Here is a 19402-nt window from a genome sequence, read left to right on the forward strand (position 1 = left end):
CTGTCTTATTCCTTTATTTGTATCCTCAGCGCTTAACCTTGTGTCTGGCATTTAGTGGGTGCTTAATCAATGTTTATTGACTGATCAAGTAAACTGAGGCCCAGGACTACAGAGGAACCGCCTTGCCTCAAAGGCGAGATTTGAACCCAGGCCCTCTGACCCCATAGCTAGAGTCCTTTGGTCATATCACCTAACAAGCAAATGAGAAGTAGCCTCTCCTGGCCCCTTAGGTCATTTTTACATTGCAGAGAAATGAAAATATTCTAACTATACTTGAAAATTTCGAACAAAATGTTCTGTATTCAGGGTTCTGTCCTCTAGAAGTAGACTACCAACTGGACAATTAAATGGGTGAAAGAAAAGGCACATCCCTGCCTTCAGAAAGGAGGTATAGCAACCATCAACCAACAGCTTCAGGGTCACAGAGGTCATTACTTGCAGTGGAAAGCAATTCAGGGACTTCCTGGGCCGTAATTTAAGAAATCCAAGATTGCTTTGTGCTTCCCACTTAGGGTGGGCCAGGCTGGCTTGGACACGGTTTCTAAAGGTCCTGTCACTCTGAAATCTCTTCATGCTGTGGTAAAGACACGATTTACACTGACACTGAATTTCTTCCGCAGAATAAATGATGGGCCTGTCAGAGGATATGAAGAAGATGTTGGAACAAGAACGACTTTCCGGATTTTTTACCCAGAATCTGTCTTTACAGACCCAGCCGACAATGACCCTGACTCTGTGGCCATCCTCGCTGTCTTCAAGTCCCATGACTTGAAGTGGTTGTGGGAAGTACTGGCCGGCATGATACCCGTAAGCTGGGGCTAAAGAGTTTTACTTAAAAATTTTTGAAAACATTAGATTTTTTAAAAATGTTTTTAAAGGCCAGTTTTAACCATTTTGCTATTTCTTTGTTTTAGGAGGTTGATCATTTTTGGAAGAAACCAGCCTTAAATCTAATCTATAAACCTGAAAAAATCAGAATCCTCCATCCTATTATTACAAGAATAGCTGCTTTCAACATGCTTCATTTTCCTACAACTTTTCCCAAAACGGAGGTAGGGACTTTTTCGCTTATTGTTTAACAATTTCAAAATTGGGATTATTTTTTTTTAGGGACAAAAGAGGGGCTTTGGGTTAAAAGGCCTATAAACTAGAGGAGTGGTGTCTCTACAGAGGTTATTCTGAGATGTATGGAAGGAGCAAGTATGCTTACATGTGGCTACCTGTATTTGCATGTTTTTAATATGTATACATAGATGTATACGCACATATGTATATAGGTATGTGTGTACATGTGCATGTGTATACATACACATATACATGTTATATACATAGAAATACCTTGATTTACGTATATAGAAATACGTGTGTATAAAGATCAACCAAGTCCCACCCTGAAGCCTGCTCAGTGTGTGGAGATCACCTTGCATTCTCAGAGGCAGACTGGGCTGTCCTACAAAACTGAAGAAGCTCTGGTTATGGATAGGGGGTGGGCTGTGTGCTGCCTAGCTGAGGAAGAGCTAAGCTGGTGAAATACCTGACTGTAAAGGTTGGGTGCCAGATGGTGACTTACAAAGACTGTCTGTAAGCCTTGGGGGGCATATATGACCTACATGAACATCCCTAATAGTGAGGAACCTTCCAAGGCTTTGAAATAAGTATGGGTTGTATAATCTATTGGCTTTAAAATTTTTTTTCTTCTTTTCGATTTGTTTTGTCTTTTGTCTCCTGATTGTCATAGATTAAGCTAAATCAGGAGAACAGGGAGAGCCAAAACTTTTAGAGTTACCTAGAACCATATTTATGAGTCCTAGGCTCATAAATCTAGAGCTGGAAAGAAACTTAGAGGTCATATATTTGGCCCAGCCCCCTCATTTTTCAGATAGGGAAACTGAGGCACAGATATTAAGGGGGCAGAGATATGAGTTGAATCCAAGTCTTCTGGAATCAAGGTCTAAGGGCCCTATCCACTACACTACTCTGCCTCTCAGATTCTCATAGGCAGCTAAGTGGTTCAATGAGTGCAGCACTGGACCTGGAGTCAAGAAGAGTTCAGATGTGGCCTTGGACACTTACTAGCTCTGTGATCCTGGGAAAGTCACTTAACCTCTGTTTGCTTCAGTTTCCTGAACTGTAAAATGGGGATAATAGCACCTACATCCTAGGGTTGTTGTGAGGATAATGCAAAATATTTGTAAAGTGCTTGGCACATGGTTGGTTGTTGTGCTTCGTCTTCGAAGAGGACCAAAATGACATCGCCATGATAAAGTGAAAATTCAGTGTGTCCAACTGTGGCTGATTAGACCAGTAGGAGCTTGGAATGCTCTACCACCAGTTGGGCACAGATAGTCCATGTGAATATCTGGGGTGGATATCCTCTGTTTACTTTGTGCTGTCTCAATTCTACTTTGCTCAAAGGGCACAGCACCCTTTCTGATGTGGGCACACCATGCTGAGCAGTTCTGTGCCCATGTCTCCCGTGTTGCCCAGTTAAATCCAAAGTTCTTCAGTGTCCTTGTATTGTTTCCTCTGGCCACCATGTGATCGCCTGCCCCATGCGAGTTCTTCATGAAATAGTTTTTGGCAAGCGTACATTTTGCACTATAGTTGGTACTATCGTTGGCACACAGTAGGTACTATAGAAACGCTATCATTTTTATCATCATTATCAGTTTTGAGTTGTGCTGCAGAAAACTGCTTTAGAAATAGTGGCCAATTCAACATTAGCTCTTTAAAGACTGGGGTGTTATTTTAAAATAGATCTTCTTGACTAGGTACTAGGCAGACCTATTTATTTATTAGAGTATCAGCAAAATAAACATCTTTATAGTTTGCTTTCTTATATGTAGTCTGGTAAGGAGAAAAAACCTCTACATTTGAAAACTCCGCTACATACAGCGAAGGTAAAATATTTTAACTCCATAACTCTGGCAAACAGTTCAGAATTGTGGGTGCGTATTTGTGAGTGACACTTGATGGCAAAGGACAGTTGCTGAATGGGCCCTCTGTCTTACCAGCTCAAGGAAGGATTTTCATGGCTTCCCCAAACATGGAGAGTATTGTAGACTTAAAATAACAATATAGCTGTCTATTGTGACATGGCAGAAAGGAATAGGTTTAGAATCAGAAGACTTCAATTTGAACCCTGGGCTCTTCTCTCTAACTGGAGGAATTTAAATTATTTTGACTAGATGCTCTCCAGGTCTTCCAGCTTGATCCCTTATGATTGTATCAGCAGAGTGGGATGAACAAGATTTTTCCCCAGGGACACTGGAATTTAAAGGCTTCTGACAGTTTTCATTTGACTTCAGCAGACAGAAGGAAGTGAACTTAACTCTTAATTATCAAGAATAAGGAATCTATCAGATGGGCTTCCTCCATTCTCCCATACGTCTTCCTCATCATCCCCAGTGTGTACTTCCGTTCCACCTATCCCTGAAGCCTTCCTTGCAAGAGCTTTTAAGTTATGGGGAAATTGTCCTAGGATCGCTTTCTCCTTAGGTTCAAGGTCTTTCCTCAATATCCCTTGGGCCTGTTTCCTCATCTGTAAAATGAGGATACTAGACTGGATGGCTTCTGAGATTCCTTCTAGCTCTTATGAATAGTGAAATAATACATATGTAATATAATAATATTAATGATCTGTTGTAATATACATGTTTCTGTGAAACATGAATATAACATTATTCTGTATTGTATATGTATTGTGTCTGTGTGTGTCTGTAAATGCACACTGGTGTATTGGATAGAAGGCAACAAGTGGGCACCTAATAATGAACTTAATTGGCTTTGTACTACTCTAGATGACTGGTCTCCAAAGCTGTGGCCTGACCCCAAGGGATATGTGATCATTCAGCAGAGGGTAGGGAGATGGGTCATGTCACACCCTTCCCATGACAGCCAACATAGGGTTTGTCTTAATACAACCACACTGAGCTTTATCTTTTAACAGCCTCCTACTTCACACACACCTCCCTCCACTCCCCAATTTTGTAGTTCCCTACCTCCCCTAGATAAGCAGGTTTTGGCTCTGGGGCATTGATGGGGTGATGAAAAATTCCCACCTTCCCCCTTTTCATTTTGTATGGGATAGGATGAAGAGGATGGATGATTTGAAATATCCATCATAAGTCTTACTGCCTCCATATTGTTATTTTTTTTTATCTGTATTGTGATAAAGGAAAAAAATACTTTTTACATTTGAAACTTAGCTATTTACAATTCAGGTAAAAAATGTCCACTCTGCAATTTGGAAAAACAGTTTAGAAATCAGATGCCTATTTATAAGTAACACTTGAGGGCAAAGAACAAGTACTGGATGTTTGCCTCTTCTCAGCTTCCCCTTTCTTGCTGCCATTTTTCTCGTCACCTAGGTTTGCCTCCTTGGTGTCATCTTTGACTCTCGCGTATCCAGTCAGCCACCACACACCTGATCATTTCTCTCTCCACAGCATTTCCCTCATCACTCCTGTTCTGTCCACTAATATAGCCACCACAACTTAGTCCAGACTCTCATCCGCTGGACTGGTACAGTAACTTAGCTGCCCAAAGTGCAGGTCTGACTACATGATTCTTCTATTAAATAAACGTCAGTGGTCCCCTGCTGAATCTGGGATCAGTGTTAATTTATTTTTATCTCATTAGTTTTAAATTCATATTTTGTGTAAGTTTTCCAGTATACACAGTGGCATGTTTATATGATTAATTAAGAAGTGTGAACGTACACACACACAGTTCAGCCTTTTTTGATGATGCATTCTAAGCAGTGAAAAAACCTGATCACTATTCCCCATATTCGGAGGTCAGTTTTTTTAATCACTGATTCAAATACATTATCAATAAAGTTGGATCATGCTAACAACAGTTAATAAGATTCAGTGGTAGAGTAATAGTGTCTGGGATAAGAAATTCTTCCCGCCATGTATGATTAAGCTTTCTTAAATGGTACACCTATACTAGAACTCCTTTTAAAGTAACAGAAGCAGCCAGGTTCCCTTAGGTTATTAGTATGACATGTTAGCAGAAAGGAAACTCCTTGATTCACTGTAAAAGAGGAAGTGTATAATACTTAACAAAAATATCTTTATATACAGTGTTCACTTTGAATGCCATGACAGAGAAGTTAGTTATAAACACTGAAATGTAAAATAAACTTTGAAAGGCAGGACCATGTCCCTTCTGACAGGATGTGTTGGAGAAATGATTTGAAAATTAAAGGGACATTTCTCTTTCTAAAAAATGAGCAAATTATGTGTGTGATACTGGTAACTTTACACTTTTTTGTCAGGTGATTATTGTCACAGTCTACCTTTCGGATGCCCCTGTCAAGAATCCATGTATATTTGTAGAGCTGGTATAGCATTTTTAGTTCCCCTTGATAATTTATCATCGAGGCAGAAATATTAGAAATTATCTTTGATTTTCAAAAATGTGGTTTTAAATTTCACAAGTTTTGCGTAGGCAAACTGAAAAATATTTTCACAAACTAGATGAACAGTTTATCTTGGGAACACAATGTTAAAGAGCAGTGAATCTGCTCATTACTCATTTATCACTACCAACATATGGTGATGCAAATACATGCTATTTCTCTACCCCAGGAAAAGTATCTTAATAAAAGTTTTTTTTTAAATGAGTCCTGTGGGATTTGAATTATTCTAGGTAAGTACAGTAATTGTCACAGCACCCTTCATTGTTTAGAGTGTGTTTAATTCCTTTGTGGCAAATGATTTTTGTTGAAGATAAGATTCAACTTCAACATGCTTTAAAACTAAGTAGGCTGTTATTTTAGATTTTCCTTGCAGGTTACAGGCCCTTTATACTCTGTTTTTCATTGCTTTTAGAAACCCAAACACCCAACAACAGGGATCATCGCCATCACGTTGGCATTTTACATATGCCATGAAGTTCACTTAGCAGGTTTTAAGTACAATTTTACTGATAAAAACGGCCCTTTGCATTATTATGGGAACACAACCATGTCTATGATGAGCAAGGTAAGGAAGGCATGCCTGCTTGTGGTCCTCCTGGGGGATGTGCTTAGTGAGAACAGGTCTTATGCATGACCTTTGGCTGCATTTTCTGAAGCTTTGTACGGGTTTGGATTCTGTGCTGCTGTGTTGTCATAGCTCTGAAATTTCTCTTACACAGTATTCTCAAAGTTATGGTGTTACAAGTTTATACTGGCTACGTAGGTCAGGGCAGCCTCATTATTCACAACTACTCTTGAGTCAGGGGGTTATTTTGCCACATTCTAAAGATGAAATTTGTCCAGACTTGGTTCTTCTATTGCCAGTTTATTTGGTTCACACAAGCTGTGATCATCGGTGACAGTCTCAGGGGCTGAACAAAAAGCCATACTTTTGTGGAGCCCAGTGTAGACCTCTTATTTCCCAGTATATCCAAAAACACTGTGAAGTGACTTAAACCCAGCTCAGAGTGACCCACTGACAACATGACTTGTTTAAAAATGAAACTGAGTCCCTTAAATCATTTCCAAACTCATCTAAAGCCAGAGAGGAAGGAACCTTATTTTGATTAGATCTGCCTTCTTCATTTTAGGGAGGCTAGGTGGTGCTGTAGACAGAGTGCGAGGCCAAGAGTCAGGAAGACTCATCTTCTGAGTTCAAACTTGGCCTCAGATTCTTAAGAGCCGTGTGACCGTGTGACCCTGGGCAGGTCAGTTAGCCCTCTTTGCCTATCTGTAAGATGAGCTGGAGAAGGAAATGGCAAAACATTCCTGTATGTTAGCCAAGATCCAAATGGCGTCACGAAGAGTTGGGCGTCACGTGACTGAAACAACTGAACAAAAACCCGACATTTAGTTTTAGACCTTACTAACTTCGGTTGACTCCCTGCGAAATAAGATAGATTGTTGGATTGACCTTTGAGGCTAGCTGTGGTTATATGCATTTAAAAAACCCCAAAACAAACCAAACATTGGATTTAGAGCCCAAAGGTCTCTGTCACTAGCTATTTGAACTTGGACAGGTCTTTAAACCTCAGTTTCCTCGTTGGTAAAAATGAAAGGAATGGATGACCTCCAAGGCCTCTTCTCACCCTGAATCCTGTTAGCCTAGGTCACCTGACTACAAATCCAGTACTCCTTCTACTTTACTATAGTTATACCCTCATCCCCTAGGGCCTTTTCTTCCTTCCTTCCTCCTTCCCTCCCTCTTTTTCTCTCTCTCTCCCCCGTGCCCCCAGCCCTATACCTCTGTCTTAGTGGCACAGTGGATAAAGCATTCCACCTGGAGTAAACACAAATCTGGCCTTAGATACCTACTAGTTGTGTGACCCTGGGCATGTCATTTAACCCTGAACAACAGAAATGTCTATCTAAATAGGAAGTAATTTCAGAAAGGTTACCTCTTCATCTTTTACGTACTTATGTACATAGTTGCTTCCACGTTGTTTCCCCCCTTAGAATGTACGGTCCTTGAAGGCAGTACTGTTGCATGTATTATATTCCCAGGGCTTAGCATAATGTCCAGCACATAGAAAGAAATTAAAACATATTTTTCGACTGCCTACAGCATAGCTCAGGAAGCAGCATAGCATGGTAGATTTGGAGTCAGAGGAATCCTGACTGTAACTCTTAGCCATGGCACCGAGAACAAGTCAGCTGATATCTCTGGGTCTCAAATGAGGTGGGGTGGGTTGAACTAGAAGGTCCTAGAGTTTCTTCTAGCTCTCTTAAGTATATGCTTTTTTCCATTTCTATTAAAATTCTTCACTATCTTCCTGGCCTGGAAATTTTTTCTTTTCAGGGAAAGTGGGAGCAAGCCATTTGGCTAGGTTGGTGTTCAGTAGTTTGGAGGTTTTCTTGGCAAAGATGCCAGAGTGGTTTGCCATTTCTTTCTCCAGCTCTTTCTACAGATAAGGAAACCGAGACAAACAGGGTTAAGTGACTTGCCCAGAGTCACACAGCTAGTAAATATCTGAGACAGGATTTGAACTCAGGAAGATAGGTCTTCCTGACTCCAGGCTCAGCACTCTATCCACTGCACCACCTTAGCTTCCCTTCATCTGGTTTGGTTCCTACCAGATTAAATAAGTGATTTTTCATGGGATAAATGGAAAAGGTGAATTTGCTAAAATGAAAAAGATATAGTAATCATACCCTTTTAGAAAAACTGTGGCTTTTTATTATTTTTTGATAAACACTTTACTGGAGAGACAGATTTGCTTTTAACCTTCCCTATTGTGGCAGACATGTAGTTGTTTTGTTTGAATGGCAACGATTTATAATTTTGAATTTTCTTTCTGTCTTTAGAGTGAATACCACAACATAACTGCAGAACAGATTTTCTTAAAGAACATCACAGAAAAAAAATTCGTTATTAACTTGACAGAAGATTGACCCTAAAGACTCTCAAGATATTGATACTTCATCAGTATTTTATTTTTTTATAAAATTTGAGTTTATTTTTGACAATGTCAAGCTACTTCCGTAAAGCATGTCTTTCAATTTTTATAAAACTATTAGGAAATATTCAAGACCTTAGTCTATTGTCTGCTGGTCTAGATTAAACAGAAGTTGCATTCTGTGAATATATTTAATTACGAAAACAAATTACAGTTACAGTATCAGGGCAAATGTTAGAGTATCCTGAAGGTTCCATTTTTAAAATGAAAGAATCCTAACTTTAAATTCTCATTTGACAGAATTTTGACTAAATTTCTAAGAATCAAGAAAACTGGGTGGTTTAACAGTTTTGTTCAAACACTCCGAAGAAATCACAGTCACATTCTGAAAGCTAGGTTACTTGAATGGAATTGATCCAGGATGAGGTAGGCCTGGAATCATCAGAATAAAGGAACGATGGTATTTTTTCTACGGAATTTTGAGTTTTTATCTGAATCAGTTGGAGATTTCAATTTGCAGCCTCGGCATCTCTGACTTAGGAGGGGTGTTTTGGCCAAAATTAACTGAATAGCCTTACCATTCTCTTTGTTTCTCTCCTCTATGCCAACCTTGATCATAGAAGGCCATGGCAGTCCACTTCTGCCTCTGGAGTAGTTCTTTTCAGTTTACAGCAGAGATGTCATTAAAGTGAAAAAGAAAGAGTTTTAAAATGCTTGAATGAAAACTTGAATGAAAAACACTTGAATGAAAACTGAATATTGGTTTTTTTTTTTTAGTTTAGTTATTTTTTCCTTCAAAACGTTTCAAGAGCCAACCTGTAACTCTTGTAGTATAGACATTTTTTGGGTGATTGCCTTTCTTGCAGGTCATTTCTGATCTACACATGTTTTCCCTCCTCCCTTCCTTTCCCTCCTAATTGATTTTCTTGAGTCTTTGATGCTAAAAACTTTACAAGATGTAGACTTCCAGATCCATGCTGTCTTCACCTGGGTTCTCAGCCTGTCTCTGGCTTCTCACTACCTGTGATATCACTGATAGGAAACCAATTAAATGCACTTGAACAAGACTGGTATCCCTCCCTGTAAAACCCTTGGCTTTATCTGTATCACTAAACTCCCCAATTTATGGACAGACTGGCTATACCCATTCTGAACTAGTCTGACTAATGATTTTGGCATAACTGGATGGGTTGGTGGTGGACCATGAATTCCCTTCTCTGGCCATAGCCTGAAAAATCATCTTGTCAGTGGTTTGGAGGATTTTTCCAGGTGTATCCCTGACTGTTCCTACACAATTTTATACCTTAAGCCTTCCCTATCAATTAAAAAAGCACCTGTAATAAACACTTACTGCTTTTGGCATCCTAGCTGCTCTACCTCAGTATCCCCCCAAATGGCTGTAATAAGATGAAGACAATCTGATAATTCACAGTATTTGCCTGGCTTGAAGTCCTTGAGTCTCTCACGTTCCCATTTGTTTTCACAGTATTGCCCACTTTACCTACCACAATATCTCTTGTACCCCCCCTTTTTTTTAAACAACTACCTTCTAACTGACTGGTCACTATGCTCTCCACTACAGTTACTCTTTCTAAAGCACTGCTTTTGTTATGCACTACTCCAAAACTCTTCAGTGACTTTCCATTGGCTTATAGAATGTCAGGGCATCCCCCCTGTACTTCCCCACTTTAATATCTTTACTTATTATGTTCTCCCCTAAAATGTCCTTCCCGCATCATCAGTTCTGTCTCCTTCAATTCTCATATGCCAAGGGGGGTGGAGCCAAGATAGTGGAGTAGAAAGACACACATACACTAGCTCTGAACCCACAGCCCATAAAATATCTGTAAAAAAAAAAAAAAATTCTCACATGCCTCTTTCTCCATGATTCCTCCCAAATCCACCACCCTAAAGTTACACAGCACCCTAACTGTGTTTAAGACCTTTTGTAGCCTTGTATTTCTTGTTTATGTGAATGTCATCCCTTTTACTAGATTGTAAGCTTTTTGAGGCAGGGACCAAGTCTTGTTAATCTGTCTCCCCACGGTGATTTGTACATAGTAGCTGCTTAATAAAAGTTTATTTAAATTAAAGAAAAGTAATGTCAAATACATTTATCCTCATGCTAAGGATGAACCCATCTTCTCTACGATATGTGGGTTCAATTTCTTTTAACATTAATTTTGTATTTCTATGGAATAGGTGTGTTGGGGGACAGCTCTGGACCGGGGTCCCCCGTGAGGACCGTGAGATGCCTGAGGGTCCGAACCTGTCCCCTTGTGGGGTACTTGGATGGCCCTGGTAACAGGCTGGCTCCACCCACGGGGAGGCACTTGGGAGGAGCTCGCCCGCCCATGGGAGGTACGGGGGAGGAGACAGGGGATAATAAAAGGGGATGACCACGAGAGCTGGAGGAGAAGAAACGCAATAAAGCTTGCTGGCTGCAACTCCTTTCGGGTGCTCTGCCTGTTTATTCCCCTCCCCCAACAGGGAGAGGGAATTCCCCTCCCCCAACCAGGAGAGGGGCCGGAGACGTCCAAAGACCGGCTATAGGTAAGTAGAAGGTGAAGGCCCGGGAGTCGCCCCAGGCAGCTGGCGCCTGAACAGGGGCCGCCGTAAGGAGAGGAGAATCCGCCTTTGCCCCGCTACTGCAGGAAGATTCAGGCAGCCTCAGTATTGAGAAGTGGCCTTGACCCGCTACTGCGGGAAGATTCAGGCAGTCTCAGTATTGGGAAGTGGCCAGGATGGGCCAGGGAAATAGTTTTCCCAACCTGAAGCCCAAAGATAAGGGAGTGCTTGCCTGTCAGTTGTATAAGCTTTGTAAGACCCATGGGCTTAAGCCCCACATCCGGGACTGTAGAGCATTTGTGGAAAAGATCTGGGATGTTTCCCCTTGGTTAGAATATTGTGGGCTACACCCAGCCAAATGGGGCGTAGTGGGACAGCAGATGGTCGCCTATGAGAAAGAGAGCCCTGGCGTACTAACAGAGGAGGACTTTACGTTCTTTCAAGTGGTCGCCACGCTTCTGCGTTCAGATCCCCGTCCCCCCGGGCGGTCCAACGGCGAGACCCAAACAGGGCAGTCCCTTCAAGGGATGACAGAAGAAGAAGGGGAATCCGATGAGGATAATACTGAGCCCCAGCCCTTATATCCATGGGTTATGTTAAGAGAATGTGCAGGCAGGGACCAGGACCGTGCCCTTCAAGATGGCGCACGGCTGAGCAAGGGGCGGGACTCTAGAGCCCCGAGGGGAGGAACAAAAGGGAAGTTTGATGAGGAGGGAACACCCAAGAGGGAGTGGAAGGTCCCCTGGAAAGCCCCCAAGACAAAGGGAAAGTCTGATGAGGAGGGAACGCCCAAGAGGGAGTGGAAAGTTCCTAAGACAAAGGGAAAGTCTGATGAGGGAGGAACGCTCAAGAAGGAATGGGAAGTCCCTGAAACAGCAAGAGAGGGCTGGGGAACTCACAGGAAGAAGTTTCAACGGAATTTGGGAACTCCCAGTCCTCCTGAGGTCAGGCTGAACGCCCTCTCCTTCTCCCCAGCCGCCATGTCCTTGTCACAATCATCACAAGGAACGCGGTCATTTACCTACGGGTGGTCCGGGCCCTCAGAGCCTCTGAGTGTACTCACTCAGAGCCTATCCGCAGCTTTGGCGGAAGGACAGGAGATAGATTTAGAGGAGTGGGAGGGGGCCGGCGCTTACCCTGTCATTGTGGAGCGGGATCCGATGGGAAACAAGAACCGTTTCCATCGACCGGTGCCCTTCAAATTATTGAAAGAACTGAAGGAGGCCGTTTCCAAATATGGCCCTTCGTCACCTTATGTGAAGCATCTCTTTGCGAATACCACAGCCACTTGGCCGTGGGCCCCAGCTGATTGGAAGGAAGTGTCGGGGGCTATCCTTACACCAGGACAGTTAGTGGCTTATGGCGCCGCCGTTAGACAAGAGGCGCTCAGATATGTCAAGGAACACAATATTGCAGAGACAGAGGACGCTGTGAATATGATAACAGGGGCAGGGCCATACTCGCAGCTTATTGACCAGCTCCAATTCGATCCTCAGGTGATGGCTGCAGTTCAGTATTGTCATAGTAGGGGTTTTGCCAAGATTGACGCCCCGGGGACTATGAGGGATAAGTTGTTAGGGCTAAAGCAGAGGGCTAGCGAGTCCCCCACTGATTTTGTGAGTCGGGTCCAGCTTGCGGTCCGGCGGTCTCTTGGCTCGGGACCAGGAACGGATTCCCTGATAGCTCAGCTGGTCCGAGATGGCTTGCGTCCAGAATGCTCCCAAGCCCTAGCGGGCTTGGGACCTCTCGCCTCCCTCGAAGAGATAGTAGAGAGGCTGTTAGACATTCCACCTAAAGACACCCACCAAGCCATGGTGACGGCGGTGGCCCAAGGGGTGACTCAGGCCCTTCAAGGTACCAAGGCTCAGAAACAATGTTATCGCTGTGGCCAGATGGGGCACTTTAAGAGCCAGTGCCCTGTTGCTAAAATGGGAGCATTGCCCACCTGTTTTCGCTGTGGGAAACCGGGCCATATTGCCAAACATTGACGTCTAAAGCAGCAGCCTCAACCACCTCGGTCGGGAAATGGGAAAGGGGGCCTCCTTCGGGGGGGCCCCCGACCCCAGAAACAGATCTTCCCAGTGGAGGCTGTAGGCCCTGTCCCTGCCCCCCAGCCCGGGAATTCTGTACCCCTATCGTTCCCGCAGCAGTATCAACAGGCTCTCCAAAAATTGCAACCCTAACATGCACGTCTACCACGGATTCCCCCGATGCCGATTTAGTTATAAGACCTTGGCATACTGAAGGGATCGACGTGCCCCCCGCTCCTTTCCCCATCTGGTGGTGGGACCCTCTGGCTATGTGCCATTTATAGTCCATACTCAATTGTTGGCTAGCAGATCCTCTACCATTTATTTGAACAATCCTCATTGTTATCCCATAAACATTGCCCCAGGAACTCCCGTTGGGAGGGGTATCTCTCTGTCTTGGGTTGAAGAGTCCGGGAAGGAAACCCATCAAGTTAATTGGTGCTCTCCCATTGTGGGCGATCGCCCCATGGTACAAGTTTTGGTTGAAGGACGCCCAATCATGGGTCTGCTCGACACCGGAGCAGATATTTCAGTCATCAATGCATCCCAGTGGGACCCCATTTGGGCGGTGAACGATGGTGCTGCCCAGGTTGCTGGAGTAGGGGGTGCCAGTTTGGCACTACGGGCTGCTAAACATTTGAATTGGACCTTTGAGAATCATCAGGGGTATTTTAGGCCTTTGAAATTGACCGGCCTTGCCTACGCCCTTTGGGGGCGTGACCTTCTTCAGCAACTTGGGTTACACCTTACCACTCCAGAACACCTTCAGTTAAACATTCCGGGGCCACTGTGACAGTGAGCAGCCCACCTATAACATGGAAAACCGAGACCCCTGTGTGGGTTGAGCAGTGGCCCCTAACCCCTCAAAAGCTCACCGCCTTACGCTTTATAGTTGCTTCCCTTTTGGAGCAGGGCCGCATTGAGCCCACTACAAGCCCTTACAATTCTCCTGTTTTTGTTATAAAAAAGAAAAATGGATCTTGGCGCATGCTCATAGACCTTAGAGAGACTAATAAATGCATGCTACCTATGGGGGCGCTACAACCTGGTCTCCCTAGCCCTGCTGCGATCCCCCAAGATTTTAGTATGACAATTATTGACATCAAAGATTGTTTCTATAGCATTCCCTTACATCCACAAGATAGAGTCAAATTTGGCTTTTCCATTCCCTCGGAAAATCGCCAGCAGCCATATGAAAGGTATCATTTTACCGTGCTCCCTCAAGGGATGGCAAACAGTCCTACTATGTGCCAAATGTATGTCCACGCCATCCTCTCCCCACTCAGACAGTGCTTCCCCAAGGCCATTATCATTCATTATATGGATGACATTCTTATTGCCACACCTAGTCAGGATTCCACAATGGCACTTACTCAACTTATGGTCGATACCTTAGCTGCCCACGGGCTAACTGTGGCTCCAGACAAGGTACAGACTACAGCCCGTTTTCAGTATCTTGGCCATGAATTGAAACAAGGACGGATTGCTCGCCGTCCTCCGAGAATTGATCTTTCTCAGCTCACCACTCTCAACGATTTTCAAAAGCTGATTGGTGCTATACAGTGGATGCGGGCAGTTACCCCTATCCCTGATGGTGAATTATACCCGTTGTATGATTTGCTGCGAGGGGATCCCGCTCTGCTTTCACCCAGACATTGGACATCCGAGGCCTTAATGGCAGCCAAGAGCATCCTCAACAGATGCTCCACAGTTGTTGTGCGGCAGGAACCCAACCAACCCATTTATGCCACTATATTAAAAGCCAGTACTTTCATTGGGTGCCTCTATCAATCACATGGCATTTTGGAGTGGCTGTACCCCCCTCGCAACAAAAAGGCCCTTCCACATAAATGGCGAATGGTCGCCCAATTTTTTCTTTTAGGTGCCAAGCGCTGCCTATTGGCTTTTGGCAGATTTCCCATTTTGAATTTAGAGGCATCAGAGGAAGCCTTAAGGTGCTTCTCCGATGAGATTCCAGAATGGGCCTCTCTTTTATGTATGTGTAATACCATAAAGCTTCCGCTCCCCCCAGCGCTTAGAGGATGGGAAGTCCTTCCTATCCATATGCCTTTTACTATTGTATCTCTACAGCCAGTTACGGGACCCACTGTTTTTACGGATGCTACTAAAAACCATAGGGCTGCGGTTTATATCCCTTCCAGGCAATTCCTTAAGGTGTACACCACCGAGCATTCCTCAGCCCAGAAAAATGAATTGCTGGCAATACAATATGCTCTCTCCATATTACCTTTTGCCCTCATTAATCCCCGTGCTTCAACTATAGCTCAAATCTTATATGATATTCAAGAGTCCATGTTACAACACTCTACTTCTCTTTATGTATTGCATATTCGTTCCCATATGTCCACCATAGGACCAATTTATCAAGGTAATGATATTGTAGACAAAGCTCTTCTATTTCCTTTGCATTTAGAAGCACGAGCGGCCCATGACAAGTATCACCTATCTGCCCAATCTTTGCGATGCCTTTATGGCCTGTCCAAAGAAGACGCTCGTCGAATAGTCAAACAGTGTGTCAATTGTGCCCCATTTCCCCCTCCTGCTCGAGACACCACTGTTAACCCCCGTGGTGATCTCCCTAACGACCTTTGGCAAATGGATATCACGCACTTTGGCAAAGTCCTTATACATGTTTGTGTTGATACGGCCTCCAATTTCATCATAGCCTCTATACAGCCCAAAGAGACAACCCGCGCAGTGCTCGATCACCTTTATGGTTGTTTTGCCGCGGTTGGAGTGCCCCAAGCTATAAAAACAGATAACGGGCCAGCTTATACTTCTTCTGCCTTTGCCTCTTTTTGTAAAGAATTTTCTATTACTCATATTACTGGCATCCCGTATAATCCCACTGCTCAGGCCATTGTTGAGCGTGCTAACCGCACTATAAAAACTCTTCTTTTAAAACAAAAAGGGGGAGTGAGGGCAGCGGGGCGCCTCTCCCGAGGTGATCTGGCACAAGCCGTCTTCACTCACAATTTTTTGCAAATCCGGGATGATGGCATAAGCCCCGCACAAAGGTTTTATCTCCATGAGATGGGGGGCAGAAGGGAAAGGCCGTTAAAGGCCCCTACTGCCTGCCTCACCAGAGCTCGAATCCGGTGGAGGGACCAAGAAGGCAAATGGCATGGCCCTGGAATAGTCATAGCGAGAGGTCAGGGGTATCTTTGTGTCCAACCAGATGAAGCCGACCCAGGGACTGAGATCTGGATCCCCACGCGATGGGCAGTCGAGCTGCGAGAAGCCGAAAGCAAGGAGGAGACGAGGGCGGCGAGGAAGGCACCGCCCGAAGTGGGTGTGCAAACAGCGTGAGGTAACCATGCTCACACTTCTGATAGCCCTTCAACAGTTCCTACCTGGGTCCGAGGCTGTCCAGTCCAAATGGTACAACGCCACCCTCGCAGAGCAGCGAGCCGCAGATCAAAGGGGTGACACCTACTGGGCATTAGCACAGGGACTCCCCGCCCTAAGAGTGGTTGGATGGGGAAACCATCCTATCCCTCTTCTTATGTATGGCAATGCCTCCATCCTGACTGGGACCCCAAAAGCAGATTACAGCTACCTGCCAATAGAGAGAAGTCCCTCCAAACCACTGTCGTTGGTGTCTGTGACTCCTCCGGTCTGTCTGTACAGAGGGTGCGAAGCGAATGACTCCTCTGCTCCGTGGGGCCGCTTCTGCGTGCCCCTGACTCCCCGTGAACTCACTGAACCGCCAGAGTCCAATCCAGAACTGCTTAATCATAGCACCTCGGTCAATGTCACCTTGTTGGCTATCCCGTATGCTGCTGCCAACATGACCAGAGAATGGAGCCCTCCTGTTGTGCCTCCTCCTTGCCCGAAGGGTCATCCATTGACGTTTGACCCCTTCGCGGTCTGTTCTACAGGCATGGCGGCTCCAGGTCCGCCATTGCCAAATGGCACAACGCTTTGGTTTTGGGATGCAGATAATACGACCTCTTATGGGAGAAGGCCTGCCCCTACTCCTGTGGTGATTCCCTATGGGAGGATACATGGTGACTTGTGGAAAATAGGGCCCGCCTTGGGAACAACTAATTTGTCAGTCGCGGTAGTCACTGGACCTAGTGGAATTTGGACTCAACCGGACTTGTACCAAACATGGCAACACGTGTTCCAGGGGAAGTATTCCTCCTGTTCAGACAGACATCAAAAAGACACCGATTACCTCTGCTATGAGGTGGTAGCAGAAGTTCAAACACCTCCGAACAGTGCTTTTCTCCTGTGTCCCTCTAATAACCTCACCATACAGTATGAAGGACCACAGGCTAACCTACCTACATATAATGTCACTTGTACTCAACCCATTCTTACTAACACTCTTCGGAGAAACCATTCCTCCTATGTAATTATGCTGGTCATAAATCCTCCCTATCAATTGCTCCCAGTTAAAGCTGAAGCTTTCGCGCTCACACCTGCAGACCGCATTTTTAATACATTGATGAAGATATCGACGGGCGGACTTCGTCCCCGCAGCCGCAGGGATGGGATTGGGGACGTTTTGGGGTTTGTAAATCTGGCTATAGAATTGTATGAAGAGTTTCAGATCCTACAACTAATAGAGGAAGGACAGTTATTAGCTTCCACCCTCCAATCTTTCATGAATTCAGAGGTAGCGGCGTGGCACCGTCAGGACCACATAGACCATCTCCTCCAAAGCCAAATCACCGCCCTGCAAGACACGGTAATTTGGTTAGGAGACCAAATGGCGTTACATCAACACTATGAGATGTTACAATGCCATTATAAATATCGCCCGCTTTGCGTGCTTAATCTCCCAATTGATTCCTCAACCTTCCCCAATCAATGGCCGGCGGTCCGCAAAGCCCTCCAGGGGGCTATGCTGGCTTATAACGCCACAGATGACATCCTTCAGTTGGACTTGCTTATTGATCAGCTGAATAACCTTTCCAGAACGTTTGAGGAAAAGCGTGAACGAGAAGAGCGTTCCATCTTCGATTGGTTACAACGAATCCTGGACTTGCATTGGCTGCCAGGGGTGCTCTCCTCTGTTGCAGTTCTTGTCCTTATGTGTCTCATCCTGCCGTGCCTCCTGAAGTGCCTCCTGCAATTATTGACACGGGCACTGGAGAGTCTTAAAGGCAATGTCTTGTCTCTGAGACACCGCGAGGGCAGGTCCCCATGGGGGGAATCGCCCAACCTACCCGTGTAAAACAAAAAGGGGGAGATGTTGGGGGACAGCTCTGGACCGGGGTCCCCCGTGAGGACCGTGAGACGCCTGAGGGTCCGAACCTGCCCCCTTGTGGGGTACTGGGATGGCCCTGGTAACAGGCTGGCTCCACCCACGGGGAGGCACTTGGGAGGAGCTCGCCCGCCCATGGGAGGTACGGGGGAGGAGACAGGGGATAATAAAAGGGGATGACCACGAGAGCTGGAGGAGAAGAAACGCAATAAAGCTTGCTGGCTGCAACTCCTTTCGGGTGCTCTGCCTGTTTATTCCCCTCCCCCAACAGGGAGAGGGAATTCCCCTCCCCCAACCAGGAGAGGGGCCGGAGACGTCCAAAGACCGGCCATAGGTAAGTAGAAGGCGAAGGCCCAGGAGTCGCCCCGGGCATAGGTGTATGAATAAATTTACTAGATTAGATCCTAAATCTGTAGAGGAAACTTACTTGTACATCATCCTTCCTTTAGATCACTGAGGATTGAGATGAAAAAATACAAAAGAAAAATTAAGACATAGTTCTCTACTTTCAACAGCTTTATGTAGAGCTCCCACAGTCCTCTCTTCCAACTTTGACAGTTATTTGGTAATAAGGAAACTAACGCTGTGCTGGTCTCAACAAGATGTTTAAAATACAAACCTCTAGGTTCTACTCCAGGCTGTTTAGAGAAGAGGAGAGTGAAATCAGGAATCACATAATAAATAGAGGGCCTGGAGGAGAGCTGTGGTATGAGAATCAGTGTTTTGGGACATGACAGTTTGATTTAGAAAAAGGATTCTAGGACTAAATCATAATGGTGACCAGAAGCCCCATGAAGAAAAAAGTATTTCATCCATTTAAAACGGGCTAAACAGTAACAATGAATGATGTAAATCTATTTCATATGCACACATCCCGCTTCAAGAGGCTATGGTGAACAACCTTGTTATCCTCTCTGGAAGCACACTAGTAAATTTTTTTGGGGGGAGAATATTTCTCGATTAAAAGAATGGGGAAAACAGAAAAATAAAAAGGCCTTATGTCCTGACTGTCATTGCTCACCCAGTGACAACACTGTCGATGGGACAGGATAAGTTATAAGAACAAAAGTATATGTGAATGCAGTAGCATCCTCTCCCAGGACGTTCATGAGCTTGAAATCTCCTTGATGGGAAATAACAGGTCAATTTACACTGAAGATAGAACATAATAAGGTGGCTGGACTTGGTGTTATTTCAAGTCTAA

The 19402-nt window shown here is 44.7% G+C and overlaps 1 protein-coding gene across 8 annotated transcripts in view; it reads left to right on the top strand.

The window, feature by feature from the left end:
• ST3GAL6 (ST3 beta-galactoside alpha-2,3-sialyltransferase 6) overlaps positions 1 to 8496 on the top strand; it is a 77677-nt gene extending 69181 nt beyond the window's left edge. For all 8 annotated transcript variants that reach the window (XM_072615367.1, XM_072615366.1, XM_072615360.1 and 5 more), the window contains 4 exons: positions 621 to 807; positions 915 to 1052; positions 5841 to 5993; positions 8273 to 8496. In XM_072615367.1, the coding sequence (XP_072471468.1) occupies positions 621 to 807; positions 915 to 1052; positions 5841 to 5993; positions 8273 to 8359 (565 nt within the window). In that variant the 3' untranslated portion in view covers positions 8360 to 8496. The remainder of the gene's footprint in view (positions 1 to 620; positions 808 to 914; positions 1053 to 5840; positions 5994 to 8272) is intronic.
• The last annotated feature ends 10906 nt before the right edge of the window (positions 8497 to 19402 follow it).

This window comes from Notamacropus eugenii, chromosome 5, assembly GCF_028372415.1.
Source record: "Notamacropus eugenii isolate mMacEug1 chromosome 5, mMacEug1.pri_v2, whole genome shotgun sequence".
Lineage (NCBI taxonomy): Eukaryota > Metazoa > Chordata > Mammalia > Diprotodontia > Macropodidae > Notamacropus > Notamacropus eugenii.